This window comes from Abramis brama, assembly GCF_963993115.1.
Source record: "Abramis brama genome assembly, chromosome: 4".
NCBI lineage: Eukaryota > Metazoa > Chordata > Actinopteri > Cypriniformes > Leuciscidae > Abramis > Abramis brama.
The window spans coordinates 52,923,169-52,949,801 of record NC_139966.1 but is presented as its reverse complement, the minus strand read 5'-3'; the positions used below and the strand labels follow the sequence as shown (position 1 = coordinate 52,949,801).

Below are 26,633 nucleotides of genomic sequence, written 5' to 3'. Positions count from 1 at the left end.
AGAGATAGACAGACAGACTGACTGACTGACTGATAGATAGACAAACAGAGAGACGGACAGACAGACAGATGGATGACGTATGGACAGACAGACAGACAGAGAGATAGACAAATAGACAGATTGCTTTTAGATTTTATGCAGATGCTCATTGCATATGATTATTCATGCATATGTATAAATAGACCTAACAACTGCCGTAAAACTTTCATTAACTATATGAACTGTTATGGGCATTACAGTAACAGTGACCCACACAGGTCAATAGAACTGACAGAAGCCTTAGTCAAAGGAACATGGCCTCTTATAGAGCTCTAGTTTTCCACAGCAGACAGACGGCGCCAATGTCTCTCACACACACACACACACACAACACTACACACATACAACACTACACACACACACAACACTGCGCTAGACTCAGGCCGGTAGGACGTACTGGTGAGTGAAGAATTGTAAACACACAACACCACACATCTCTCTCTCTCTCTCTCTCTCTCTCTCTCTCTCATACACACACACTCACACACGTATACATAAGCCTTAGGCATGAACCAATGGGCCATACTGGTGACAGACTAACTGTAAACAAGAAACATACACACATTCACACACAGATACCCAAACACACACTATTGATGAGTGAGGGTGATGAAGGAAGGTGAGAGGTTCATTTAGGGTGAGATTAAACGTGTGAAAGCTTGCCTGTTTGTAATCAGTGTGTCTGTGAGACTAAGGCAGATGAGGAAAACTGTACGCGGGCTTAAAGGTACAGCGTGTCATTTCTGCACCATTAATGGCACCAATTGAAATTGCAAGTAAATTTCTTAATTAAAATTATTATGTTATAAATGTATTTTTATTAATTATACAATTTAATTGTATCATTTTTATATAATTTAAAAAATAATATAAAATAATAAATTAATAATAATTTAATAATAAATAATAAAAATAGTAAAATAATAGTAAATATTACATAATATAAAAAAATTAAAATGAATAAAATGTATTATTATTATTATTTTTTAAATTATTATTATTATTATTATTATCATCTTGCCATATCCATTCAGAATTTAATATGTGGGTGGAAACCCAGCTACTGTCTGCATATTTTCTTGATCTGGCAAACTCTGATTTTACTTTACGCCAAACTGTTTACAGCCTTTTGTAATTGTGTACGAGTAATTTCTTTTCTTTTTTTTACTATTGTAGGATTATTTTGTCTTATGTAAAGTATGTAAATATCTGTATGTCAGATAGCTTAATTTAAATAGTACAAAATAAACAATATAAATAAATAAACTATAAATAGTAAAATAAAACACTAAATAAAAACATACTAAAAGCTAGCTGACGACTTTGAGGAGAACAGTATTCCTCATAAAATTCATAATTGAATAAGATACCCAGTCTTTCCAGTGGCAAGTATCCGATTCATCTTTCTGTTTACAGTGGGTATATAGAGCAGTGTGTGTGTGTGTGTGTGTGTGTGTGTGTGTGTGTGTGTGTGTGTGTGTGTGTGTGTGTGTGTGTGTGTGTGTGTGTAGCGTGCGGAGCCATCCAGGACTGCCACAGCACATCAGTTAGCTATCCACAAAAACAACCATTTAGATTGTTTACAGACAAGTACACAAATGCACCACACACTCACTCACATAAAAACATACACTACTAGAGTATTTACTGAAGTTTTGCTTTTGAAGTAAAAATACTACATGCAGGAGCAGAGATTCACCAAAAACAAATATGGAGCATTTCTGTACCCCTCCTCTCAAAATCTATATTTTTCTGTCCAACTCCTGACTGGCTCTATCATTTTCCTCTCTCTCTGATCTTCTCCCAGTGAAATGTAAATAGGGAAAGTGAGCAATTATGAAAAAAGATCAGTCAAGACTATAAAATTCTTGAAAATAATTTTGGGATTGGCATTTATTCTCTTTAGCATGCAGTGTGAAGTATTTGACTAAGTTCCCTGATCATTCCGATTCAATTTCAGCAAGTGAAGAACAATTTTATACTCACGTGCGTTATGTATTATGTACGTTATGGTCTCCGACAGACATCATGTTGAAGCAGCTCAGGCCGAAATTTTCTCCCTCTTCTCGGAAAGTGATGACATATTCAAAACATCCGTTAGTGTGGGTTTCCCAGGAAATACGTGACTCGCTGGACCCCTTTTCATATATATTACCCCGTATTGTGCACGTTATTTTTTGACAGACATCGATGCCGTGATATACAAATGATGTGGATTTTAAAACGGATCGTAAGGTAATAATTATTTATTCAGTGAAGTGATTGATGTCCATGAGTGTGTTATGTCCATGTTTTTAGTTCTAATATTTCAACCGACAGCCAGCCTAGGTTTTTGACAGACATGATAACATGCGTGAGGGGTGAATGTTTGATTTTGGGTAATTATAAAATGTGCTGGAGACGTTTGAAATGCTTTTTGTGTAGTTCATTATACTTATTTTATGGAATTAAGTTTATTTTGTGGCTTAAATAAATTACATGTTACATGTAATGAATTATACAATACAGCTGTCGCAAATTCGTTGACTTTTGAAAATCAAGTTAATTTTTTGCCATGCAAGGAGTGGTTTTGATGAACAAAGTTGTTTTTATTGTCTCTTATAACAAAAAAACTTTTATTTAAACCCATGAAAATGCAAATCCTGTTGTAAATAATAGTGAAAAATCACTTTTTAAAACAGTTATCCATTATAACAGTCCATTTATATGGACATACTACTCAGCACATACTCATTTATATATATACACTGCGTACACACACACACATTCATATGAACACATCCTAAAGATCAGAGAGCCTATGAAAAAATAGCCTAAAAAAGTAGGAGAGGATAAAAAGGAGGGGGCCGTACACTCCTCTCCACATTCCACACATGATTGTGAGGGACATCAAAGATGCGATTACGAAGCAACCCACTCTCATTCATGACTTTGTGTGCAAATTGCTCAGATTTGCGTAGTGTGTGGGAATGTGTCCGCCTCGACATGAAGAAGCATCATTAGTTAATTCTGACAGGCGGAATGAGAAAGCACAAGAGGGTCGCATGATCTACACACACACATACGTCATGACTGACTTTACCATGCATTTAAACTGCATGCATGCACCATCCACACACAAAGACATGCCCACTGGCCGCCTGTGCGTTCAAGCCTTCAACTTCCACCTCTGACCCTCAGCTCTGTCCAGGGTCAAGACTGTCAGAAGTCAGTCAGAAGTGAGATGCTGTTCTGAACCCACAGTGAGAATGACAGAGTACACATGGACACATAATCAGAAGAAGAAAATGGCTTAACAGGACACGACAAGCTTCCAGCAGAGAGTTATTCTTCTGCAAATGTGACAAAATGACAGACGTAAATCACAACTTTTAGTATGGGACTGGATCACTTTTAATAAAGTACACAACTCAAAATGCATATGATAGAAGGATATACCTAGGAAAAGCTATATAATGCATTTATACATTTTGCAGCTTAAAGTGTATAAAATATAATAAAAAAATTACTTAATATCTTAATTTAGTGACCAAACATAAGTTACTGTAAGTTTTAACTTTAATGTTTTTTCTCTTTTTCTTTTAAATAAAAAAGTCCTAAAAGTTAATATCAAGTTATATTTTTTATCTATTTATGTATTAACTTGCAGCTCCTTTATATATAATATAATATAATATAATATAATATAATATAATATAATATAATATAATATAATATAATATAATATAATATAATATAATATAATATAATATAATAAATTAATTAGCTTTAAAGAAATTGTTTCTCCCTTTTTAAAGTTTTTTATTTTATTCAGTACTTGAACAGTTTTTGGCACACATTTATTCACAAGCCGGGCGTGATTTTAGACCAATGAGATTTGACTGCAACAATAAAACTTCAAACACAAGCTAAAAAACGAAATGTCTGGTTTGTGTCGGTCACTGCTGGCCAGGACAGCGCGCAGCATTAGCAGGACGAGACTCACCGTCCGAGCGGTGGATGCAGGTGTGCTGGTTGTCACTCAGGAAGAACCCGTTTTTGCACTGGCACTCATAACTGCCCATAGTGTTGACGCAGATTTGCTGACAGCCGCCGTTGTTGTCCATACATTCGTCCACATCTAGAGAGACACAAACACACACGGTCATTACAAGGCACACAAACACAGGCATTCAAGCACAAGGATCTGGGCAAAACCATCATTCTCCGTCTCTCTCTGCGTAACCAAAGCCGGCTCAGCTCAGGTATTTGCAACAGTGTTTGTTTATCCGGAGATGATTTTCCTTGGTTTCCTCTCTGCGGCTACCGAAGAATGTTTATTAAATGAGTAGTTTGATATTCCAGTTTTCAAACACATCTACCAGACAAATAAACCAGTGAACAGATGCACATAATACATTGAAATAAGAACATGAAAACAATATCTGTCATCCAAACCATCAGTAGTATTGGATAAATTGTTCAAAGCATGAAGGATAAACTTTTTAAAGCTGTTTGGATGCGAGTATCATAAATCAATGTCCAATCTGAATGTGTGTTTGCCCATTGCTGTGTCTTTGATAGCTCTATAAATGGCATTGTGGGTGTGTTGGTTTGAGTAACAGCGTGACACTGGAGACCAGTAACACACATGAGTGAGTTTTATGCAGCCCTAACACAGCAACCTGCCTCTGTGGAGTCTGTAGCCCATAACTCTCTCTCTCTCAGGGGTGCTATTATGTACTACCACTGCCACTCTTCTGTCACACGTCACTTTTCCAGCTATGTGTCCTGTCACTCTCATTGGCCAGTCTATCATTTCAATTAAAAAGGTTTCTGCTGAATGTTTGCTAACATTTTCCCACCTCAGGCTAAAGTTAACAGGGCCATAACCACCATAGACACTGGAAGACCATTAAAGGAGATCACGTCTGGAATTCATACAGCTATCATTTGAATAGACGACGTAAACAAACAAAACAAAACGAAGAAAGAAAACAAAAGAAAACAAAACATGTTTGGAATTTACATTATAGTTTGAATAGACAACATAAGTGAATTCTGGTAGTGTTACTCAAACCTTAAACGAAACCAAACAAAACTGAATGACACTAAACAAAAATGTTGGAATTCATATACATATAATTTTAATAGACCACTGAAGAGAATTCTGGTAGTATTACTCAAACCTTAAACGAAACTAAACGAAAGTAAACGAAAGTAAACGAAGCTAAACGAAGCTAAACAAAAAAAAGCTAAAAGCTAAACTAAACTAAACTAAACTAAACTAAACTAAACTAAACTTTTGTAATTAATTCACCTATAATTTAAATAGACAGCATAGTCAATTATGGTAGTATTACTCAAACATTGAAATAATACAATTAAATAACTAGCAGCAAGACAGAATTGTAAAAAAAAAAATTATAACTGTGATTTTAAAATGCTTTATTGAATCATGCTTTAACATGGGAAATGTCAAAGACTGAACAAAAGAAGAACGCAAGAAATGTTTTGCATGTCCTCATAAAAAGTATTGTACTATAATACTAGGCAGACATTGTAAGCAATATAGTAGGGTAATTTAAAAAAAGATTATGTAATGTTTATGAATGGGCTGATGGCCATTACATTTTTATAATTAAAAACTTGCCATGCTATTATAATTAATAAAGTTTAAGATCACATAGATTTTTCTCCTCTGGCATTTGACTCTCTGAATCGCTTCACTACAGCCTGATTGCAGCCTATATTCAACAAAAGTAGCTGAATCTGTGTCGCCTGACTTCCCTGCATCATGTATGTGTGAGAACACATGATCGAGTGTAAGAGTATACGTTGTCAGCCTGTTTAATATAATCTGGTTCTGTTGTTTACAAGCCACTTTGAAAACTATTGAATGTTGTACACGTGAAGGCTGAATGAGCATCAAAGCTTTGGTAAATGAGGCGTTGGTTTCCTCAACTGTTATAGATGAAGTGAGTGACTGTTGTGTATGGAGAGAGATTGCAGTGTCTGTTTCCACACCGTGTCACATTTACATGTGTGACACTAATGTGGACGTGTGTTTGTGTTTACAGCCCTGTCTTTCTGGAGTGTGTTGAGAGGCGGCGAGTTTTACGAGCCCTTTATTTGTGTACGTAAAGACCTCTACAGCTGTTAGCGGCACAAAAGCACACTCATCTGCCCACTGACTTCAACAACATCCCATGTAGCGTACAAGCCAAATCAGCTGTGCTAATGGAGACTAACTGACTTACGAACTCTGGCTTTGGTGTCCTGAGTGGATGATCTCATTGTTTTGTACACTTTATTTGGGCTAACATTATAGCTAATGTCTGGACATTCTATCCATTTTCTAATTCTTCCTCGTGACGTCCTAATTAGTAACGATGATACCAAAATGCATCAGCCGAAAGACATGCATGAATGTAGGACATGCATTCATACACTCATCCACAACATGCAAACACAACCACTTTTCATGGTTTAATTTGGTCACAGTGGTTTATTATGTGGCTCCTGGCTTTACCTGGCGACATAACTCTAATTTTAGCATCCGCAGGGGCATCTCGTAACACAGCCAGGACAGCAAGGCCTTTACTGTCCTACTGTACCCTTCGAGAGAGGGGGTCTTTATGCCCTCGTCCACAGAGGAATCCCTGTCTTCCCCAGGAACCGAAAGCTTTTTGTACCACATAGTACGGTTTAAAAATATGAGATTTCTACTAGTGAAAATGTTTCTATTTCACATTGATTTAATTTAATTTAATTATGAATGACATTACCAGCATAATATAATTTGAGTTAAATCAAACTGATTTTGCTTTAATAACCGAATGAACGGAGCTCAAGATACTTTAGCAAACTTTTAGGAAAGAACAATTCCAATTGAGATCTCATTAATGTCTAAATTGTTTGTCCTAGACAGAAGGGATTAAATGGAGAGCAAATAAATACTTTAAGTTTCCTGATTCCCAGGTATGATTTGCTGCTAAAACACATAATTTAATATGTCCTTACTGAATAAAAGTATGAATTTCTTTAAAAAAAATGAAACATGTTGACACAGGTGTCATTTAGCAATCTTCATTTACAGTGTTTACCAGTATTGAAAGAATTAATGCATCTCACCTCGACCCTTCTAATAAAATTACATGTTGCTATTTTGTAGGTTGCCGGAATAGATGTAGGGAAATATCGCATATAAGGCCACCCAGATCACAAGCTTTTATCTCTTTATTGCCGCATGTTACAATCCAGTCGTTGTGGCTTGCTTCTTATTTACAGACAAGAGTAATATTTGATAGGAGGGTTTGGAGAAGACATGCCGGCTGCCTCTGTCTCGAGTGACTCCATAGCTGCGAGCGTGTTGTGTGCCGTGTTTAATGTGGAAATGGAAACAGATATCATCAGTGTGACAGCACTCTCTTGCTTTAAAAGGAGGGGAAAAAATAACATTTCAGCTGTCATCTCTCAATTAAGGCACTCTCTGCCAAAATTTAAACAAGAGCCCTGGCATCCCGGCCTGCGAGTTTAAACTAGAATGCTTTTGTTTTGTTTGATTGCTCTTGTGTAAACTTTAATTTGGAAAAGATCTAAGATGACATGACACAACAGGAGAGAGAGAGAGAGAGAGAGAGAGAGAGAGAGAGAGAGAGTATGAGAGAGAGAGAGTATGAGAGAGAGAGAGAGAGAGAGAGAGAGAGAGGGAGGAGGAAATTAAGTGTGAAGTAGAGGACAGAATAAAAGTGAAAGAACAAAAAAAATCAAAGAGTAAGAGGTGAGAATAAGACTGAACAGAAAAGAACAGAAGTGAAGAGAAAGTGAAGTGAAGAAAACTAAATGGAACAGAAGTAAACTGAACACAAAAGAACTGAACAGAAGTGAAGTGAAATTAACTCAACAGATGTAAACGGAGGTGAAGTGAACAGAACAGAACAGAACAGTAGCGAAATGAACAGAACAAGACGATATAGAAGTGAAGTGACATTAACTTAACAGAAGTTAACAGAACAGAAGCGAACAGAAGAGGACAGAACAGAACAAAATAGAAGTGAAATGAACTCATCAGAATTATGAACAACAAAACAGAAGTGAAGTGAAGAAATGAACTGAACAGAAGCAAAGTTAAGCGACAAACCAAACAAGACAAAATAGAAGTGAAGTGAAATTAACTCAACAAAAGTTAACAGAACAGAAGAGGACAGAACAGAACAAAACTGAAGTGAAATGAACTCAAAAGAATTGAGAACAACAGAACATGAGTGAAGTGAAGTGAAGTGAAGTGAAGTGAAGTGAAGTGAAGTGAAGTGAAGTGAAGTGAAGTGAACAGAAGTAAAGCGAAGTGAAGTGAAGTGAAGTGAAGTGAAGTGACAAACAGAAAAGGACAAAATGGAAGTGAAGAGAAATTAACTCAACAGAAGTGAACAGAACACAAGCAAACAGAAGAGGACAGAATAGAACAAAATAGAAGTGAAATGAAGAAATGAACTGAACAGAAGCAAAGTTAAGCGACAAACCAAACAAGACAAAATAGAAGTGAAGTGAAATTAACTCAACAAAAGTTAACAGAACAGAAGAGGACAGAACAGAACAAAACTGAAGTGAAATGAACTCAAAAGAATTGAGAACAACAGAACACAAGTGAAGTGAAGTGAAGTGAAGTGAAGTGAAGTGAAGTGAAGTGAAGTGAAGTGAAGTGAAGTGAAGTGAAGTGAACTGAACTGAACTGAACTGAACAGAAGTAAAGCGAAGTGAAGTGACAAACAGAAAAGGACAAAATGGAAGTGAAGAGAAATTAACTCAACAGAACTGAACAGAACACAAGCAAACAGAAGAGGACAGAATAGAACAAAATAGAAGTGAAATGAAGAAATGAACTGAACAGAAGCAAAGTTAAGCGACAAACCAAACAAGACAAAATAGAAGTGAAGTGAAATTAACTCAACAAAAGTTAACAGAACAGAAGAGGACAGAACAGAACAAAATTGAAGTGAAATTAACTTAAAAAGAATTGAGAACAACAGAACACGAGTGAAGTGAAGTGAAGTGAACTGAACTGAAGTAAAGCGAAGTGAAGTGACAAACAGAAAAGGACAAAATGGAAGTGAAGAGAAATTAACTCAACAGAACTGAACAGAACACAAGCAAACAGAAGAGGACAGAATAGAACAAAATAGAAGTGAAATGAAGAAATGAACTGAACAGAAGCAAAGTTAAGCGACAAACCAAACAAGACAAAATAGAAGTGAAGTGAAATTAACTCAACAAAAGTTAACAGAACAGAAGAGGACAGAACAGAACAAAATTGAAGTGAAATTAACTTAAAAAGAATTGAGAACAACAGAACACGAGTGAAGTGAAGTGAAGTGAACTGAACTGAAGTAAAGCGAAGTGAAGTGACAAACAGAAAAGGACAAAATGGAAGTGAAGAGAAATTAACTCAACAGAAGTGAACAGAACACAAGCAAACAGAAGAGCACAGAATAGAACAAAATAGAAGTGAAATGAAGAAATGAACTGAACAGAAGCAAAGTTAAGCGACAAACCAAACAAGACAAAATAGAAGTGAAGTGAAATTAACTCAACAAAAGTTAACAGAACAGAAGAGGACAGAACAGAACAAAACTGAAGTGAAATGAACTCAAAAGAATTGAGAACAACAGAACACAAGTGAAGTGAAGTGAAGTGAAGTGAAGTGAAGTGAAGTGAAGTGAAGTGAACAGAAGTAAAGCGAAGTGAAGTGACAAACAGAAAAGGACAAAATGGAAGTGAAGAGAAATTAACTCAACAGAACTGAACAGAACACAAGCAAACAGAAGAGGACAGAATAGAACAAAATAGAAGTGAAATGAAGAAATGAACTGAACAGAAGCAAAGTTAAGCGACAAACCAAACAAGACAAAATAGAAGTGAAGTGAAATTAACTCAACAAAAGTTAACAGAACAGAAGAGGACAGAACAGAACAAAATTGAAGTGAAATTAACTTAAAAAGAATTGAGAACAACAGAACACGAGTGAAGTGAAGTGAAGTGAACTGAACTGAACTGAAGTAAAGCGAAGTGAAGTGACAAACAGAAAAGGACAAAATGGAAGTGAAGAGAAATTAACTCAACAGAACTGAACAGAACACAAGCAAACAGAAGAGGACAGAATAGAACAAAATAGAAGTGAAATGAAGAAATGAACTGAACAGAAGCAAAGTTAAGCGACAAACCAAACAAGACAAAATAGAAGTGAAGTGAAATTAACTCAACAAAAGTTAACAGAACAGAAGAGGACAGAACAGAACAAAATTGAAGTGAAATTAACTTAAAAAGAATTGAGAACAACAGAACACGAGTGAAGTGAAGTGAAGTGAACTGAACAAGTAAAGCGAAGTGAAGTGACAAATAGAAATGGACAAAATGGAAGTGAAGAGAAATTAACTCAACAGAACTGAACAGAACACAAGTAAACAGAAGAGGACAGAATAGAACAAAATAGAAGTGAAATGAAGAAATGAACTGAACAGAAGCAAAGTTAAGCGACAAACCAAACAAGACAAAATAGAAGTGAAGTGAAATTAACTCAACAAAAGTTAACAGAACAGAAGAGGACAGAACAGAACAAAACTGAAGTGAAATGAAATGAACTCAAAAGAATTGAGAACAACAGAACACAAGTGAAGTGAAGTGAAGTGAAGTGAAGTGAAGTGAAGTGAAGTGAAGTGAAGTGAACAGAAGTGAAGTGAAGTGAAGTGACAAACATAAAAGGAAAAAATGGAAGTGAAGAGAAATTAACTCAACAGAAGTGAACAGAACACAAGTGAAGCGAAGCCAAGAGAACAGAACAGTAGTGACATGAAGAAGTAAAGCGAAGCAACACAAACAGAACAAAATAAAATAGAAATGAAGTGAAATTAATTCAATAGAAGGGAAGAGAACAGAAGAGACCTGAATTGAACTGAAGTGAATCGAAGTGAAGTGAACACAACTCAACAGAATAGTATACTGATAATTCTCTTGTTTAAAGTGACCTCAGTTACAACATCACCCGAGCTGTAATTCTAACTATATGAGTTCTCTTCTCCCATTCTGATGTTGGAACGAGAGGGGAAAAGCAGCCAAAAGATAAATAAACAGCAGCGGCAACGCAGGCATTCATAAAAAAAGGGCCAAATGATCAACACATTGAGTCCAGCTGCCTGCACATAGAGCGAAAACAAATAAGAATGGAAATGAAAAAGACAGAGGAACTGCAGTAAAACGCTCTTTAATCAGCTCCCCATTAGTCAATCTTAAATCAATTAAAGCTTTAACTTGTTAACATGTGGAGATCTAAAACGACTTCCTACACAAGATCAGCCAGGCAGACAAGCCACAGCACTGATTTCCGTCCCATTTCAAAGAGCTTGCGGTTTGGTTAGCGCTCAGTAGGTTTGTTTGAACACACTCTGTGAATGTGTGTGTGTGTGTGTGTGTGTGTGTGTTTATGCGGAGCGTAATCAGTGGCACAAGCCACATTAAGGCAAGCATCACTATTGCTATTGCTCATCCTATGTGCTATTGCTTTTGGTTGGGTATATGTGGAATGGTTTTAAACAAAACTACTTTTAAACCGAATACTATTATTGGTGGCTGAAAAGAATCTAACTATAGCCCAAGAACAGTGAATACAAGTCATACAAGCCACTTTCTGGCCATTTGTCTCTGAAGTTGCTTTAAAATATTATGCCAAATGGCTTAGCCCCTCACATAATGTCATTTTAAATAGCTAAGATCTATGGAAGCCCATTTCAAAACTTCTTGTAACTGCAGCTTACACAATTACAACTTTACGATTTATGATATTATACTTTTAAACGAACACCCTAGCAAGCACTTAAAACACTTTAATAACTACATAGCAACCATCCACAACATCCTTGTGGCGCAAAGTTTTGTATGAACAGACACCAATCGCATTTTCATCAGAAAATGTAAAGATTTAGTTAAAAGAAGCCATTAATTATCTAGAAGTGAGTTGGAAAAGGTTAAGCAATACATACTTGGAGAAAATTAAATAGAAAGAGAATGTCAAATAGACAAAAAAGAGATTAGAGGAAAAGGTCGTCATAAACATGATTCATTTAACCTTTCGAGAAGGTCAATAGTTTGTAGGTTTCACTTCCATCTGAACTTGCCATAATGCGCACACATGCCAGTGAGAAACATGAGGGGTGCTATGACAACACTTCATATGACGGTAAAGCGCCAATGAGAATGAACGAGGTTTTGAAAGAGCAAACAAACACACACAGATGATGTGTGAATGAGAAACATCAGCATTAAGCAGACATAAGAGAGTGCATGAGGAGGAAACATTACAAAGCGCCATATGACGACATCTCTGTGTGTGAAAGTGTTACATTGAGTGTTTTGAGTTCAGCACAAGTTAAGATTAAAAGACAATTTTAGCCCTTTTTTAAAAACTGAGGGACAAGTTGGAATCATTTTATGTGGTAATAGACTTTAAGCCACAAATCATTCATTTAACCTCTCAAACAAAGATTAAAGTGACTGATACTGCATGCAAGTCAAAGAAGAGGACAAGGAGAGTAAAATCTCTAAATGATTCACTTTTTCTGTGTCAATCTATTTCTAGGTAGAGGTGGAGGACAGGGGCTGAGACAAAGACAGACAGAAACAGATTAAATCCAGGAGAGAGGACAAGACAGTAAAAAGGGGAATAGAAAAGTAGCGAGTCAGACAGAAAACTGGAAGCGGAGGGAAAGGCATAACAAGAGCAGCAGAAGGAGGGGGGCTCGGACAGGAGAGCCCCCGCAATGCCGCTGATGGCCCTCTACGGCCTTGTCTTAGTTCCCAGAGCCATCATTTAGGCTTGTATTTGAGACATTCCACAATAAAGATGTCAAATAGAAGGCAAGTCTATCGCCTCTAGGGAAACAGCCTGGAGTTACTCCAAAGAGACCCACAGCCAAGATAACCAAGAAAATGCGGAGAGAGAGAGAGAGAGAGAGAGAGAGAGGGAGGGAGAGTGTGTGCAAAGACAGAATGGAAGAAAGAGAGAGATTTTAAGGAGAAGAAGGATAAAAAGAAAAGTTAGAGAAAGTAAAGAATGGTTTGATTATGAAGGAAAGAGTCATAGAGATAGAGTAACATATAGCATTATCACAGTTTAAGACAATGTATTATGGCAATACCTTGTTTTTTTTTGGACATAGTACCATGGCTGGACCATAGTATTCTTAGAAATACCTTGGAGCACAATGTAAATACTATGGTACATGAATTTGGTAGTCATTAAATGTGTGTTGTGTAATCCCCACGCCACTAGAATCACCTTGCTTGTTTAAGGCCAATCTGTTTAAGTTTATACCTATGAATTCAGAAAGCATAGAAGACATGCATTCAAGTGATTTTGTTCAGATTAACATGAATGCATTGAACTGCCTGACTTTGTTCACACAATTGCAGCAAAATGAAGAGCAAATGTTCGCAATAGGCGGGACTATTTTTTGGCCTAAGAATAGAAATCGAAGGGACTGTTTGCAAACACTCATTGCTTTTCACATGTTCTGTTAGGGGCTTCTAGTGGCACAGGAATTATGACAGTTTGTAAGTAGTAAATTGGTTTCGATTTCTTATGAATTCGTACAATCTCATTCATACGTTTTTTTTTTTGCAATCTGCTTATGTTCCACAAGTCACACGTAGCCAGACCTTCAGACTGACAGAAGGTCTGGACTCAATCACAGCTTTCATTGGCCAATATTCATACAATATTGTCAACTGGGGTGTGATTAGAGGTGGACCTTCATGGTCATGTTTTACTTACAAATCACTCAGATCATACAAAGTTTTTAGCCAGCTGAAAACACCAGCGCTCTTCTGAAAATGTCTTGATGCGGGCGCTTGAGAGTATTTTTTTAGTTGAGATGCTATATGTGCTATATACGAAACATCTGTGGAAATCTGATTTCCCAGACAGTTTGTTTCTGAACATAAAAATTCAGCATTTGCTCTTGTTTTCAATGATTTTGTTCCATTGTTGTGCCTCTTGTTGTCGTCTGTTGTCCCAGCAGGATGTGGCGGTTGGTCACTGTGGTATTTGTCCCGTCCCTCCTTCACTGTGATTGGACGACTGGGTAAAAAGTGACATTGATGAGCGCTGTGTTTTACTCAAAGTTTAATATTCTTCAACTCTCGACCGTAAAAAAAACACACTAGACCTTGTCAAGTTGCTGGCGTTGTAAAAAACACAGCACTCGCATTGAAACCAATTGGAAAAATACACTAGCCTCGGGGGGAAAAAAGCATTCATGGACACAGACTTTACCTACAAATCATACGTTTAATTGTACATACGAAATCGCCAACTAGTACAATACTTACGAATTCTCACAAGATCGCGTTGGAAATTACATACTTCACCTTTAAGTAGTACGTACTATCAAAAACCATGGTATTACTATCTGATGTCATCACTGTACACCACAGTTCTGGTTTGAAATGGAAAAATATTAGGAAAAAACATCTGATGAAATTGTGCAAGCTGTTGTAGCAAGGCACAGGAGGCGCTAAAGGTCTCTGAAGGTCTGAGCCCTGGTGTCCTGCTCTGGGATCCATCATCATTACAACGTCTAATGAAAAATGATGACCTCAGCATCCTGAAACTCCGCTCGGCACACATATTTGCTTTGGATTATGAGAGCAGAGAGGAGATGAGATGAAAGCGGTTCAAGTTCTTCATCCAGCTGCTAAGACGAACACCATCGCTGTCTTCTCTCTCTTTATCTCTCGCGACACTGAAATACGTGGTCACAGTGACACTTTAGAGCCACCACACTTCAGGTTGATAAGTCGCTTTCGACCAAAGACACATCTGCACTCACTTAGAGCAGTAACGCAGACGGACTCGCTACAAAAAACACACTTTTTAACGAATTCCTGAATCCCCACAGCAATCCAGCAAAAACCATGAGACCAGGACCTAACTCTCCGGGTCATGGAATTTCATCTTTGAACTATTTCAATAAATATGAGATGCCAAGTTATTAATTTTCTCTCAGCCTTTTCTTCCCCTACTTCCATTTTTAACCGCTAACATAAACATCGGACCTGACTGCCGATTTCTGGGAATTGGAGGCGATTGCGCCACTGGTGACATTTGGGTGACATTTTTAAGAGATGAAAATAATCGCAAGGTTCCTGTTGGCGTGCTCCTGTCAGAACGGGGATGGAATACTGGCGCTAGACGCACTCGGCTGGCCTTTTCCGAGGCGCTGCACGGAGAGATCGCTGAGGCTGATTTGTTTACGTATGCGGAGGGGGTCATTACAGAGGTCATTAGCCGGGCAAAGAGATGACAAGGGAGTAGCTCATCTGTAAATCCGTCAAGAGAGGCAACCGAGTGTGTATTTTTCTCTCTAGCGTCTTACCAAGACAGTTGTGCCCGTCGTCTGCCAGCATGAATCCATCGTAGCATGTGCACCTGTAGTTCCCGGGGATATTGATGCAGTCGTGGACACATCCGCCATTGTAGTCGTTTTCACACTCGTCCATATCTGAAAAAGACAGCACACACCCACAATTGAGTCAGTACAGATCAGACAAATATCCAAAACACAAACAGCATGGATGAGTTACACGCTGAAGTTTAATACTTCGGTTAGGGGTTGTTCAAATCACTAACTCTTAAGACTACTAAAAAGTCAAATCCTGTTAGTGATGCTAAGCAGAGGTTAAATAGGAAGTTTTAGGAACAGTTGAAACAAGCCTCCATTAGGGCTATGAGTCTGTACAGCAGACAGACGTAAGTGGGGACACTAAAATAAACACAATATTTCTTTCTCTTTCACTCACACACTTGAATACATTGAAATCAGATAGACAGAACGTGTCTGTTCTCTGCCAGACAATGATAGCGGGTCTCTGCTTTGTGTTCTGTATACCTCGGAGTGTGTGATTTAATAAACCTGGCTTGTGCACTTGGAGACATACGGCACAAACTAAAAATATCCACAATATTTCCCACAAATAACACTCACGTTGTGCAACTGTGGCTTTGAGGACAGTGAGAACTGCGTTTAAGAATGTTTTGTTTTTCTTTGCAAAAACATCTAGGCCTACTCAAAACTCAAAATCTATTTAGACAGAGTTCACAGTAACACACATTCAAGCGCACATGCTCATGCCACAAACACAAATCATACACACACAGATATACACTAAAATTATGGAGGCATAAATACTTCACTAGTATTTTATTTGTTGTTTATTTCTTTTGTCTATCAAAGAGTGTCGGTTTTGGCTTATTTTGAGGAAAAGGGCCATCACAGTAGACAAACCCTGAGCCAACTCATCATAAAAACATCCATAAACACTCTGGAGCAAACAAAAGGTTCATGTTTCATTACCGTTTTGTCTAGTGAACATGCTCCTGAAGAGCGCTCCATGACCCACAAGAAGGAAGGAAAAAATTTGAGAAAAGAGAGTCCCCTGAAGGTAAATGAGATGGAGGAATGACAGATCTCACCATAATAAAGGCCACTTTAAAATAACAGTCTCATTCACTGAGTGTGTGTGAAAGTTTTAATAATAAAAAAAACACGATACACTTTCATGAACTTTACTCTAAATTTAAGATGCAATTTATGCAAAAATCACGTACTCTGGGTGGCCTTATAAATCACGTTAAGATGAAATTTTATACATAGATATTCAATCTATATTTTATAATTTAGGCTATAGAGTAAGAAAAGGTGCATAATAGCTTGAGCTGCAAGGTTCCTCTGTATAAAAAACGCATATACGTGTATGTACAGCTTGCTAATGAGAGGCCTATAATATCTGGGTCTGTATTAAAGGTGTTTATTGTGTTTAAAGTGGTTTTGAGGATGGCACACTTAGTATTGCTTGAGGATGTTTCTGCGTGTGCTCTCAGGCGAGCGTGTCTTTAGAGAGTGTCATATGTTTGCTGTGAGTGACGAAATGCTGTACAAGATGGAGATGGTTTGGGCGTATTCTATGCAAATGACCTATCAAGCATGTAGTCGCTTATTTAAAATACTCCAAATTCATAAACATTATAACAAGGTGAAGCACAAATTCATGTGTGTATGGCATGTGTTATGAACTGGGTGAGAAGTTCAAATTAATCCACACAAATGAACTGAATGAGACACAATATGTCCGTCAGTGGCATTACACTAATGCATTATAAAGGCAATCCATCGGAGAACTGTAAGAAAACGAGTGAGAGTCGAGGTGACAGTGTTTTTAGGTGTCCGTGCGTGTTGTGGCCGTTAGCAAGGGTAACAAGCTGTATATGAGCTGCCAGTGAAGGTGTGAGGGGGACGGGGATGTTAAAGAGCGGGACGGCTAGTTCGCTTCCAGCTGACAGACTTCCTGTCCCGGAGCTGTTGTTGATACGGGCCGGCAGCGAGCTGACAGGTCGGGCTGCTAACAGGTCGCCATTTCCGCCGTTGACATGAGCTGATCTCTAATTGAAGGAGAAGTGTTTATGCTCACATCCCATCAGGCAGATTAAGCACCTCCGCTAACACCTCAGCAGGGGTGGAGCCTGCGGGAGGCAACACCTCAACACCCCTATGGCCCAACATAACACATGCCCAAATCCTAACTGCAGAAAAACGTGCCATGCAGGGAGCAAAGGAAGGAGGGGTACTGCAAAAAGCCCTTTTCATAACTTAGGAAAGGGACAAACAATGACACCTTGCTAATGTGCGTTTTTGTAAAGTTTCCCACTCCTGTTATTTAGTAATGGTAAGCTAGCAGATAACAGTAAAGAAGTGTAATGCCCATATAAACTGAAATCTGTGCCTCCTTACATTTTTGGAGGCAAGCAGATTTTGAATGCAACTTTTAAACAAAATAATAGTCCTTCCTTCATAATTAATTTGCATGTTATTATAAGTAAAACTCTGTTTCAGAAATCACGCATTCACAGTCAGGTTGAACCTTCGACATAAAGATTTTAGGTTTAGCTCTACATACTGAATAAGGGGCAATGTTTGTCTCAGCTATACTGTAAAGGATAATTTTGTAATCTTCTGTGAAACAAAGCAAAAATTATTTTGTAAAAGTGAAAAAAAGTGCAAATATTGCATGCAGTCTCAATTAATATGATGCCATAAAAAGTGTATCTACTGCACATTACCGGTAGGATTTAAAAAAATGTTTTTGAATGAAGTCCCTTAAGGCGCATTCACACAAAGAACAATAATTATAAAGATAACAATATTAGATTCCACATCCGCGGACGATATCATTCTGTTTATCATGCAGTTTTGTCATCTGCCACTTTAAATGCTCGAGCTGTCATTGTTTTTCTCATTCATCAGCTGGAAAAAATCATTCTGAAAGTGATTTCAGTGATACTGTTCTTCTGTGCCATTGTTGTCGTGTAGACTGCTATTCTTTTATATTCAGAATGATTTTTTAGAACTATATCTTATTTTAGAACTATTCCATTATCATAGTTATCGTCCTTAGTGTGAACAGGCCTTTATGCTCATCAAGGCTGCATTTATTTGATCAAAAATACAATGTGAAAATGACAACTTAAAAAAAAACATATTTCAAAATTGTATTTATTCCTGAGATAGCAAAGCTGAATTTTCAACAATCATTAGTCCAATTGTCAGTGTCACATGATCCTTCAGAAGTCATTCTAATATGCTGATTTGTTTATCAATGTTGAAAACAATTGTGTAATGTTTTTTTCCGGATTTTTGATTAATAGAAAGTTCAAGAGAACAGCATATGTTTGAAATATAAATCTTTGTAACGTTACAAATATGTAATTAATCAAATATGATTAATTGAATTTAACATTTTTACTGATCCCAAACTTTTGAATGATAACAATTATAAAAGAATTTAAAATGCTGTTTAAAAAAAGTTTTAGATTAATTATATGTCACTCCACATGACACTACTGTCACTGCAGGAATTTTCATTTTGTAACTGTTCTGTAATGATTTTAAGATTTTCTGTGTGTGTGTGTGTGTGTGTGTGTGTGTGTGTTGGCACATAAAGCAGTAAAGAGACTGAAATGTCCTGTGAGGGGAGGGTCAGGGATGAATGGTGGGCACACTCAGCCAATCAGAGCATTGACAGCTCTGTGATGAGTCCGCAGACACCAGGCAGACAATGGCCTAGTAATGGGCCGACACCTCCATCTCTCATTCCATTTATCTGTCTCTTCCTCACCACCCCCCATGCCCTTTTCTATAATTTTCTCATCAAAACATACAAACACACACTCAGAAACACAACTACACACACAATCCATCTCAGTCTACACACAGGGAGAGACTAGGGCACTTCTTCAGTAAAGCAGCGACAATTACCTGACCTCTTTCACAGGTATAAAGAGGGGATGGAGGGAATGAGAAAAATAATGAATAAAAAGGCAGACAAGACCATTTTCTCCAAGTTAAACTGACTGACCCATAGTCCCGATGCTTAGTCATCTTTACAAGCTTTGTTTAATCTCTTTCTCTACCCTGCAAATAAACCCAGCAGTGAAATCCCCACACTAGCCTCTGGGGATTTAAGATCTGTGGGGATTCCCTTCTGAGCTTCCCAACTGAGAAAGCTCATCAATTAAACAATTTGCATAATCAATAAAACCCAAAAGGGTCAGGAAGGAAGTGCTATGTCATGACTATGTCATCTCATGCCATAATTTGTATATATAATTATAATCTTTTCTCTTTAAAGCATATAAACTGTGTCAGTACTGTGTCATTTCAAAGTCACCAAATGAAAATGAGTTTCCCTTTCATTAGTCAAACAAACCAATAGTCCCGCCCCCAACTCACGGCATTGGTTGAGCCAATGTTGCTGTGTCATGCCGGTCGGGATGGTCAAACAAACAGAGCAATGTTTTGATACTGGCACAAAGCCACTGTGTTTACGTTTTTAGGGGAATCAACCTACAAAAGGCATTTTAATTGCATAGTGCCGTCTACTGTAGGAAAAACCATTAGATGCATTTTACAGTGTTTAAATGAAGTCTACCAGCCCTAAAAAAACATCAAATACATAACGCAAAGCAGGTTTACAAATCACAGACAACATATCCCTTGACTTTACAATGACAGAAACATCCAAAACAAAGCAAAACAAATGCAAAGCAGCACTTTTCAAATGTCACAGTTACAAGCAGATGCACCTCAAAAACCTGTTTTGTTGTGTCTGTATATCTACTCAACAGTAAAAGTGATGTTTATCTGCAATAACTTATAAAAACCATGTTAAAGATTCAAATAATAGCAAATATATTCAATAATTCTATATGAGCACAAAGCTAAAAAGGCAATAATGAATTGCAGTGGGCTTGGGGACCAGCTGACTGAATTTACTGAGCAGTCACCACAAAAATTTAAACTAATATTTATTTAGAAAACCCAAAAGAGGCAGATGTTTCTCCTGAAACTCCTTAGGAGAAATAGTCGACATATAGGAAGGGTGTAGAGCTATAAATTCAAATGAATGTGAATAGCATAGCTCAGATTATATGATCTTAAAGAAATTAGATGAGAAACATTTGAGATCTTTTGCAGACTTTGGTATGTTGGCAAATCTGAGCACATGACACTGTTGAGATCCCTTCTGAAACTACAGATGAGACACATTTGAGATTACTGGGGTCTTGTTCTTAGGAGAAACACCTGAGAAATCAGGAGACTCCATCTGACCTCCATTTCATCTCATTGGTGTATAGGAGAAACAACTGAGATGTTCAGGAGATCTTATTTATGATTATTCTTTTCTAATGAATGGTCTGCAATTATGAGAAACTGCTGAGACAGAGGCCCTGTTTTCACCTGCATGCGTTTGATCGATCAGATCACAAGTCGACAACGCTAAATACAGGTGTAAACGGGGTCTAAAACATTTTCAACTACTTCCAGAGGTAGTCGAAAACGCATTCGACCGGATTGCTTTGGTAGTGTAAACACTCATGTGGTCGAATGTGTTCGAACAGCCGCAAAAGATCTGAAAAAACCCATAAATGTACCCGCCAGTAGACCCTCCTCTCGAAGAAATCAGAACAGAAGTGGTTGAAAGTGGGCAAAAGAGACAGATTAAAACACCAGGTGTAAATAGGAAAATGTCTCCCACATCTACTTGTGATCCGATCGACCAAAACGCATCTTAATACCAGGTGGTATGGTATTGGTATGGTATGTAAACAGGGCCAAAGGTCAACCAAAGACCAATCTCCGAGCAAAATAAATGTACTTTTGATTGGCATCTTGGTTAATAAGAGCACAGTTTAAGACATTTTCTGCGACACACCTGGATTGCTAGGATCTTTTTAGAGGAGAAACATCTAAAAAGCAGGAGACTTCAGCTAAAAGTCTCCATTTAGCCTATTTGTTGTCTACAAGAAACAATTGAGATATTAAAGAGATGGGTTCTGAATGTCCTCATGCTCAACAGACTTCATGTAACACTAATGTGCAGACAGACACAATGACTGCATTCGAGTGTTAGCAAGCATTTTCTTAATTTTCTTCAAAGCCAAACACGCAGGGCTTTAATTAAAGGGTGGGTATTGGGGGTGTTAATGGGATTTTTTTGCTTCAGACAAAACAGCCCCCTCACTCCCCACAATACACCACATTACACTGTGGACGGAATGTCCGCTCAGACAGAATAAGAGCAAAAAGAAAAGAAGAAAAAAAAAGAGAAGAGACGCACGCATAGTTAACATGCTAAGACCAAAGCAGACCGGTCGGATTCAACATAACTGACAGCCTCATTGCCCCGCGACCGTAGACTGCGGTTTGAAGGTGGGAGGAAAAGGCTTCTGTAAAGTCCAGAACATTCCCCGTGTTTCCTTAGAGAAATAAAAAGATGTTGTTCTAGCCCACGCTGTCTGGCCTCAGACAGGAGTATCAAGCGCTAACTGAAGAGCAGTCTGGTGCAATGCCGTTTCACATCCACCTAATTCATTAATGCAACTGAGAATTGGTTTCGGGTTTCATAATAGGTAGAGAGCTCATTTCACCCTTTTCCTGAAACACAAGCTCCACACATGTGGGTGAAACAGGGAGAGAGTGCGTCAAAACGAACAATCTAGAATCCACAGATGAAGAACACAGCGTACAATAACAGGAAACAGCAGGGAGAGAGAATAACCTGACTGTTTGTCAGCTCTAACAGTGTCCATCATGCTCGGTGCACCTCAGTGATACTCTGACACACACAAACTCAATTACGCCCAGCTCGCAGTCTTTAATCGCACCAGCTAGAAGTCAGAGGTGTGTGTGTGTGTGTGCGTGAGAGAGTACGTTTGCACAAATGGATAAATTCAAGATCCTTGAATGCAATTTCATCCTGGGTTAACTTAACCTGGACCTAAAAATCATCACTTGATTTATCAATAACTGCACCCTGCACCTGCTCAGCCATGAAACGAAAGTGTGAAATTGAGAGTATAAAATAAGAAATAGAGCATAAACTTTGAGTATTTAATTATACAATTTTAGAGGATAACCAAAGAAAATATTATTTTTTAAATAATGTATAAAAAAAATTCTCGCAGATTTTTCAATTCTACTTTTCACTTAAAGTGTTGTGCTGATAACATATTTTGTAAAGTAAAAATATTGATGTAGAAAAATGCATATCGTATATAACATGTTTAATATAATGCAAATATTTAGATTTAATGTAAATATATCAATATATGTCAAAAAATATTAAATTAGAAAAATACATATTGTATATCATTTTTTGTAATATAATGCAAATATATTATCTTTATTGAAAAAAATATTAAATTAGAAAAAATGCATATTGTTTATCCATGTTTTGTAATATAATGCCAATATAGAATTTCAATAATTTTTTTTATTAAATTAGACAATCACTGTTTTGTTCTCCAGTCACTATGTTCTCCAAAAATCACATTAGCTATTAATTAACCTCTAACGATCAACTACTAAATTGTTCTGTTACAAAAACCACATTCAGAACTTTCTTCCAACATATGTATTTATGACCAAAAGCATGTCCATTACCTGCTCAATAGATGTATGTGAGTGCACAGAGATGTGGCGTGATGTTAATGTGTGTCTATGAGTGTTTCAGTGAATGTGTGAGTGTGATCCGCTCTGATCGTGTGTGTGTGTGTGTGTGTGTGTGTGTGTGTGTGTGTGTGTGTGTGTGTGTGTGTGTTGGCTCCAGCTGTGCTGTGCTCTCGAGCAGAACAGGAGAGGGAGGTGTAAAGACTGGAGCAGGTTTTGGCCTCCCAGCACCTCTCACCCTCACACTGCACTTCCTCCTCACTAATTAAGACCCACAGCAGGATCTAGAGAACAGCTGGATGACCTGACTGAGTGTGTGTATGTGTGTGTGTGTGAGACAGCGAGAGACGGGCGGACAGGGACGGAACGAGCGAAACAGAAGGAGAGAGATCTGTCTGGCCCACCTTCGCAGTGCTTGCCATCTCCCTTGTAACCAGTCTTGCAGATGCACTTGAAGGACTTCGGAGTGTTCTGGCAGAGAGCGTCGATGTGACAGTCATCTGTGGCTTCGGAGCACTCGTCGGCATCTGTGGAGTAATCACATGGGATAAGATTAGGCTGAATGCTTGTTATACATCGATCTGAAAGGATAATTGTGTCAAATCAGACAGTGACAGCAAATAAGAGAAGTCACTAGATGAAGATGCTTTATAAAGTGCCTATTTTGGTTTAAGGCAGCTGAAAATCTAATGCTTCAATAGTAGGTCAGTTTCTAAAAGCATGACAGCCTCTCTATTTAAATCAGTACAATACAACTAATAAAACAGAGAAGGGTCATTACATTAATCTTTCATATTGGTTGCAAAACCGAATAACATTCAAACAGAAGAGCAAGAATGAGTTCCAGAAACAACTAATCCTTCTCAGCGCAGCACATACCCATCTAACAAAAGACAATCTCGTCCAGCTGAATTAGATAAACATTGACTTTAATGAAAAATCTATGTTTATGTGTTTCTTTTGACAGGAGATTCAGGGTGTGGTAAATGTTACTCTTTGTCTGTTCTGAGAACAGGTTACTTTCTCTTATGGGGATCGTATTGCTGGTTTAGACAGGTGAAACTGAAGAGAACAGAATAAAAATGACAAAATCTTATTGAGACAGGACAAGGGCAGTCCGGAAGGAAGAAGTTTAGCCTTTTTAGCCAAGTAAAACGGTCCAATAAAGTGATATATTGATACACCTAAAAAGCAGAAATTATGCTCCAGATACAGAGGTGAATGAATGAATGAATGAATGAATGAATGAATGAGGGAGAATGTTGGAAAGCTAATTTAGGAGATGTTGTCTTTTTGAAGAGGTTGAGGTGGTTTGGTTGGTTATTGATGTGTAGACTCAATCCTGTCACCCCAACAGTGACACACCACTGCCCCCCCCAACCCCCCCCCCCCCCCCCCCCCCCCCACCCACCCACCCAAACTCTTCTTTGTCTTTTCATGAAATCGTGTGAATTCTTTAAACTTTACGCAAACGTAAAAAGTCGCAGAATCCAACTGATCACCTTTTGCGCAACGGTGCGCTCTTTACATCCAAGCCATAAATACACATGAAGTGTGTGTGTGAGAGAGAGAGAAAAACAGAGAATCCTTTCTAAAGTTTTGTTTGTGCATTCCATAACTTAATCTGTTAAAGTGCTGTCTATTTAAAAAGACTGAAAACCGGGAAAACCAAAAGTCCTTTATGCGCAATAGTCAGACTCATTTGGAGATGAGTCATTCATCTCGGTTTATTTGCAAAATCATTGTGTCTGACCTTAAATACACACGAAAATATAAAATACCACAAATCATTCAGTCGTGTCGTGGTTAAAAAGAACCAACAGACAGTTTTTATTGTTTGTATCATTATTGACTTTTTCCAGGCATTCATTATGGAGAGACACAATGCGTATTGATGGTGGTGGAGGAGTGAGTGGTCGATAAGCCCCCCGGACAGACCCTATCAGGGCGGCTCATGTTCCTATAGACCCTATGGGAGTTCGAGGAGCTCTCCTTAAGAAATATCAAGAGCATAAAACCGCGCGTTAAACGCGTTCAAATGCCTTATTCCGTAAGTTTTTCCAGCTCTTATGTCAATAACGAGAGCGCAATATTTTAAATATTATGACTAAATTGTTTTTGTAGATGAATGCAATAATAATTAATGATACAGAATTCATTGCAATTACACTGAAATAATTTGTATACAAACATGCAACCACTGAATTATAGCCAATATCAGGTGTTAAAAGTTTTACCCAAAAATTATGTGAAAGATACAAAAAATAAATAAAAAATGAATAGAATGGAACATTTACCTGCGACTGCAACATTTCCCATGACATCCAAAGTATTTATGAGGAGGAAAAACAAACAGACGTCCCAGGAGAAGCAGACAGGACCCATGGTTAGAGGCTGTGAGTGAATGGACTTCTCCAGTTGTGCGTTTCTTTGATAAGAAGGATTTCTGCTGATGGCAAAGAGAGCACGAGAGCTCCAGCCGCCTGCTGATTGGCTTGCGCACATTTGAGGAGGAGATGGGAGGTGGAAGAAAGGGGGACAGAGAAAGAAAGAGAGAGAGAGAGAGACGCTCTCTCTCTCTCTCTCTCTGTGCGCGCGCCTAAATCTAGATAGATAGATAGATAGATAGATAGATAGATAGATAGATAGATAGATAGATAGATAGATAGATAGATAGATAGATAGGGTCATTATATGTCATATGAAAAAGTACAAAAGCAATAACAGTCTGAATTATGGCAATAAATATAACAAATGTAACTGATAGCATATCTATAGCCTTTCCTAGGCAATTGTTAAATGGACATTTAAACATTGCCTCCTGAAAGGGTTTCTCAGTTTGGATTAATCTAATCATCTCAGAATGTTAAAAGTTGAACTTTATAGTTAAACAAAAAGAAAAATCGCTTTTGAGTTTTGGTTGTGTGAGAGTAGCTGCTTATTTAAAGCCAGGTAATCAATAAAATACCAATCACAGGAGGGGTCATACTGCCCCCTGCCGACGGAATGGCAGTACACACATTGTCAAAAGCACTGTGGTTATGCCATTATACAGCGACACATTCATTTGAATGACTTTTCTAGTTGCGTGTAATTACTGGATATGATTTTTGAATTAATTTTATAAATATTGCATTTTACATTCACAAAAAGCTATTTCTAAATGACAAAAATATTCTAAAAAAAGAAAAGAACCCAGACTACTACTTTATGACTGTTAAAGATTATATTAGGATTATATTATATTAGCCTAATAATATAATTTTTTTCCAGGCCTGAAAATCACGGGGGGGGGGGGGGGGGGGGGGGGGGCCTTTTAAAGTGAGAAATAATAGTTTTTACGTGACCTCATGCAAGGCACCGAAACGAAATTTTGACGCATTATCAGCAAAACTTGAAACATGTCCACGATATAGGGTTTACAACACAGACAGCCCCTAACATACAAACAGACAAACAACAAAGAGACAGACAGACAGACAAACAAACAAACAGACAGAGTCCTCCTAGCTGTGAAGTAATTGTCTCTCTGAAGGTCTGAAAGACCATGTATAGTTCTTA

At 37.8% G+C, this 26,633-nt stretch overlaps 1 protein-coding gene across 2 annotated transcripts in view; it reads right to left on the bottom strand.

Annotated features, from left to right (window-relative positions):
- Window positions 1–25,579, bottom strand: part of scube1 (signal peptide, CUB domain, EGF-like 1) — a 64,784-nt gene extending 39,205 nt beyond the window's left edge. Inside the window, exons 1-4 of one of the 2 annotated variants that reach the window (XM_084111688.1) lie at window positions 25,370–25,579; window positions 23,477–23,599; window positions 15,444–15,569; window positions 4,025–4,159 (exon numbers count right to left, since the gene is read on the bottom strand). In XM_084111688.1, coding sequence (XP_083967814.1) covers window positions 4,025–4,159; window positions 15,444–15,569; window positions 23,477–23,599; window positions 25,370–25,577 — 592 coding nt within the window. In that variant the 5' untranslated portion in view covers window positions 25,578–25,579. The remainder of the gene's footprint in view (window positions 1–4,024; window positions 4,160–15,443; window positions 15,570–23,476; window positions 23,600–25,369) is intronic. The other variant, XM_084111687.1, reaches the window with a different exon arrangement.
- Between the last annotated feature and the right edge of the window lie 1,054 nt (window positions 25,580–26,633).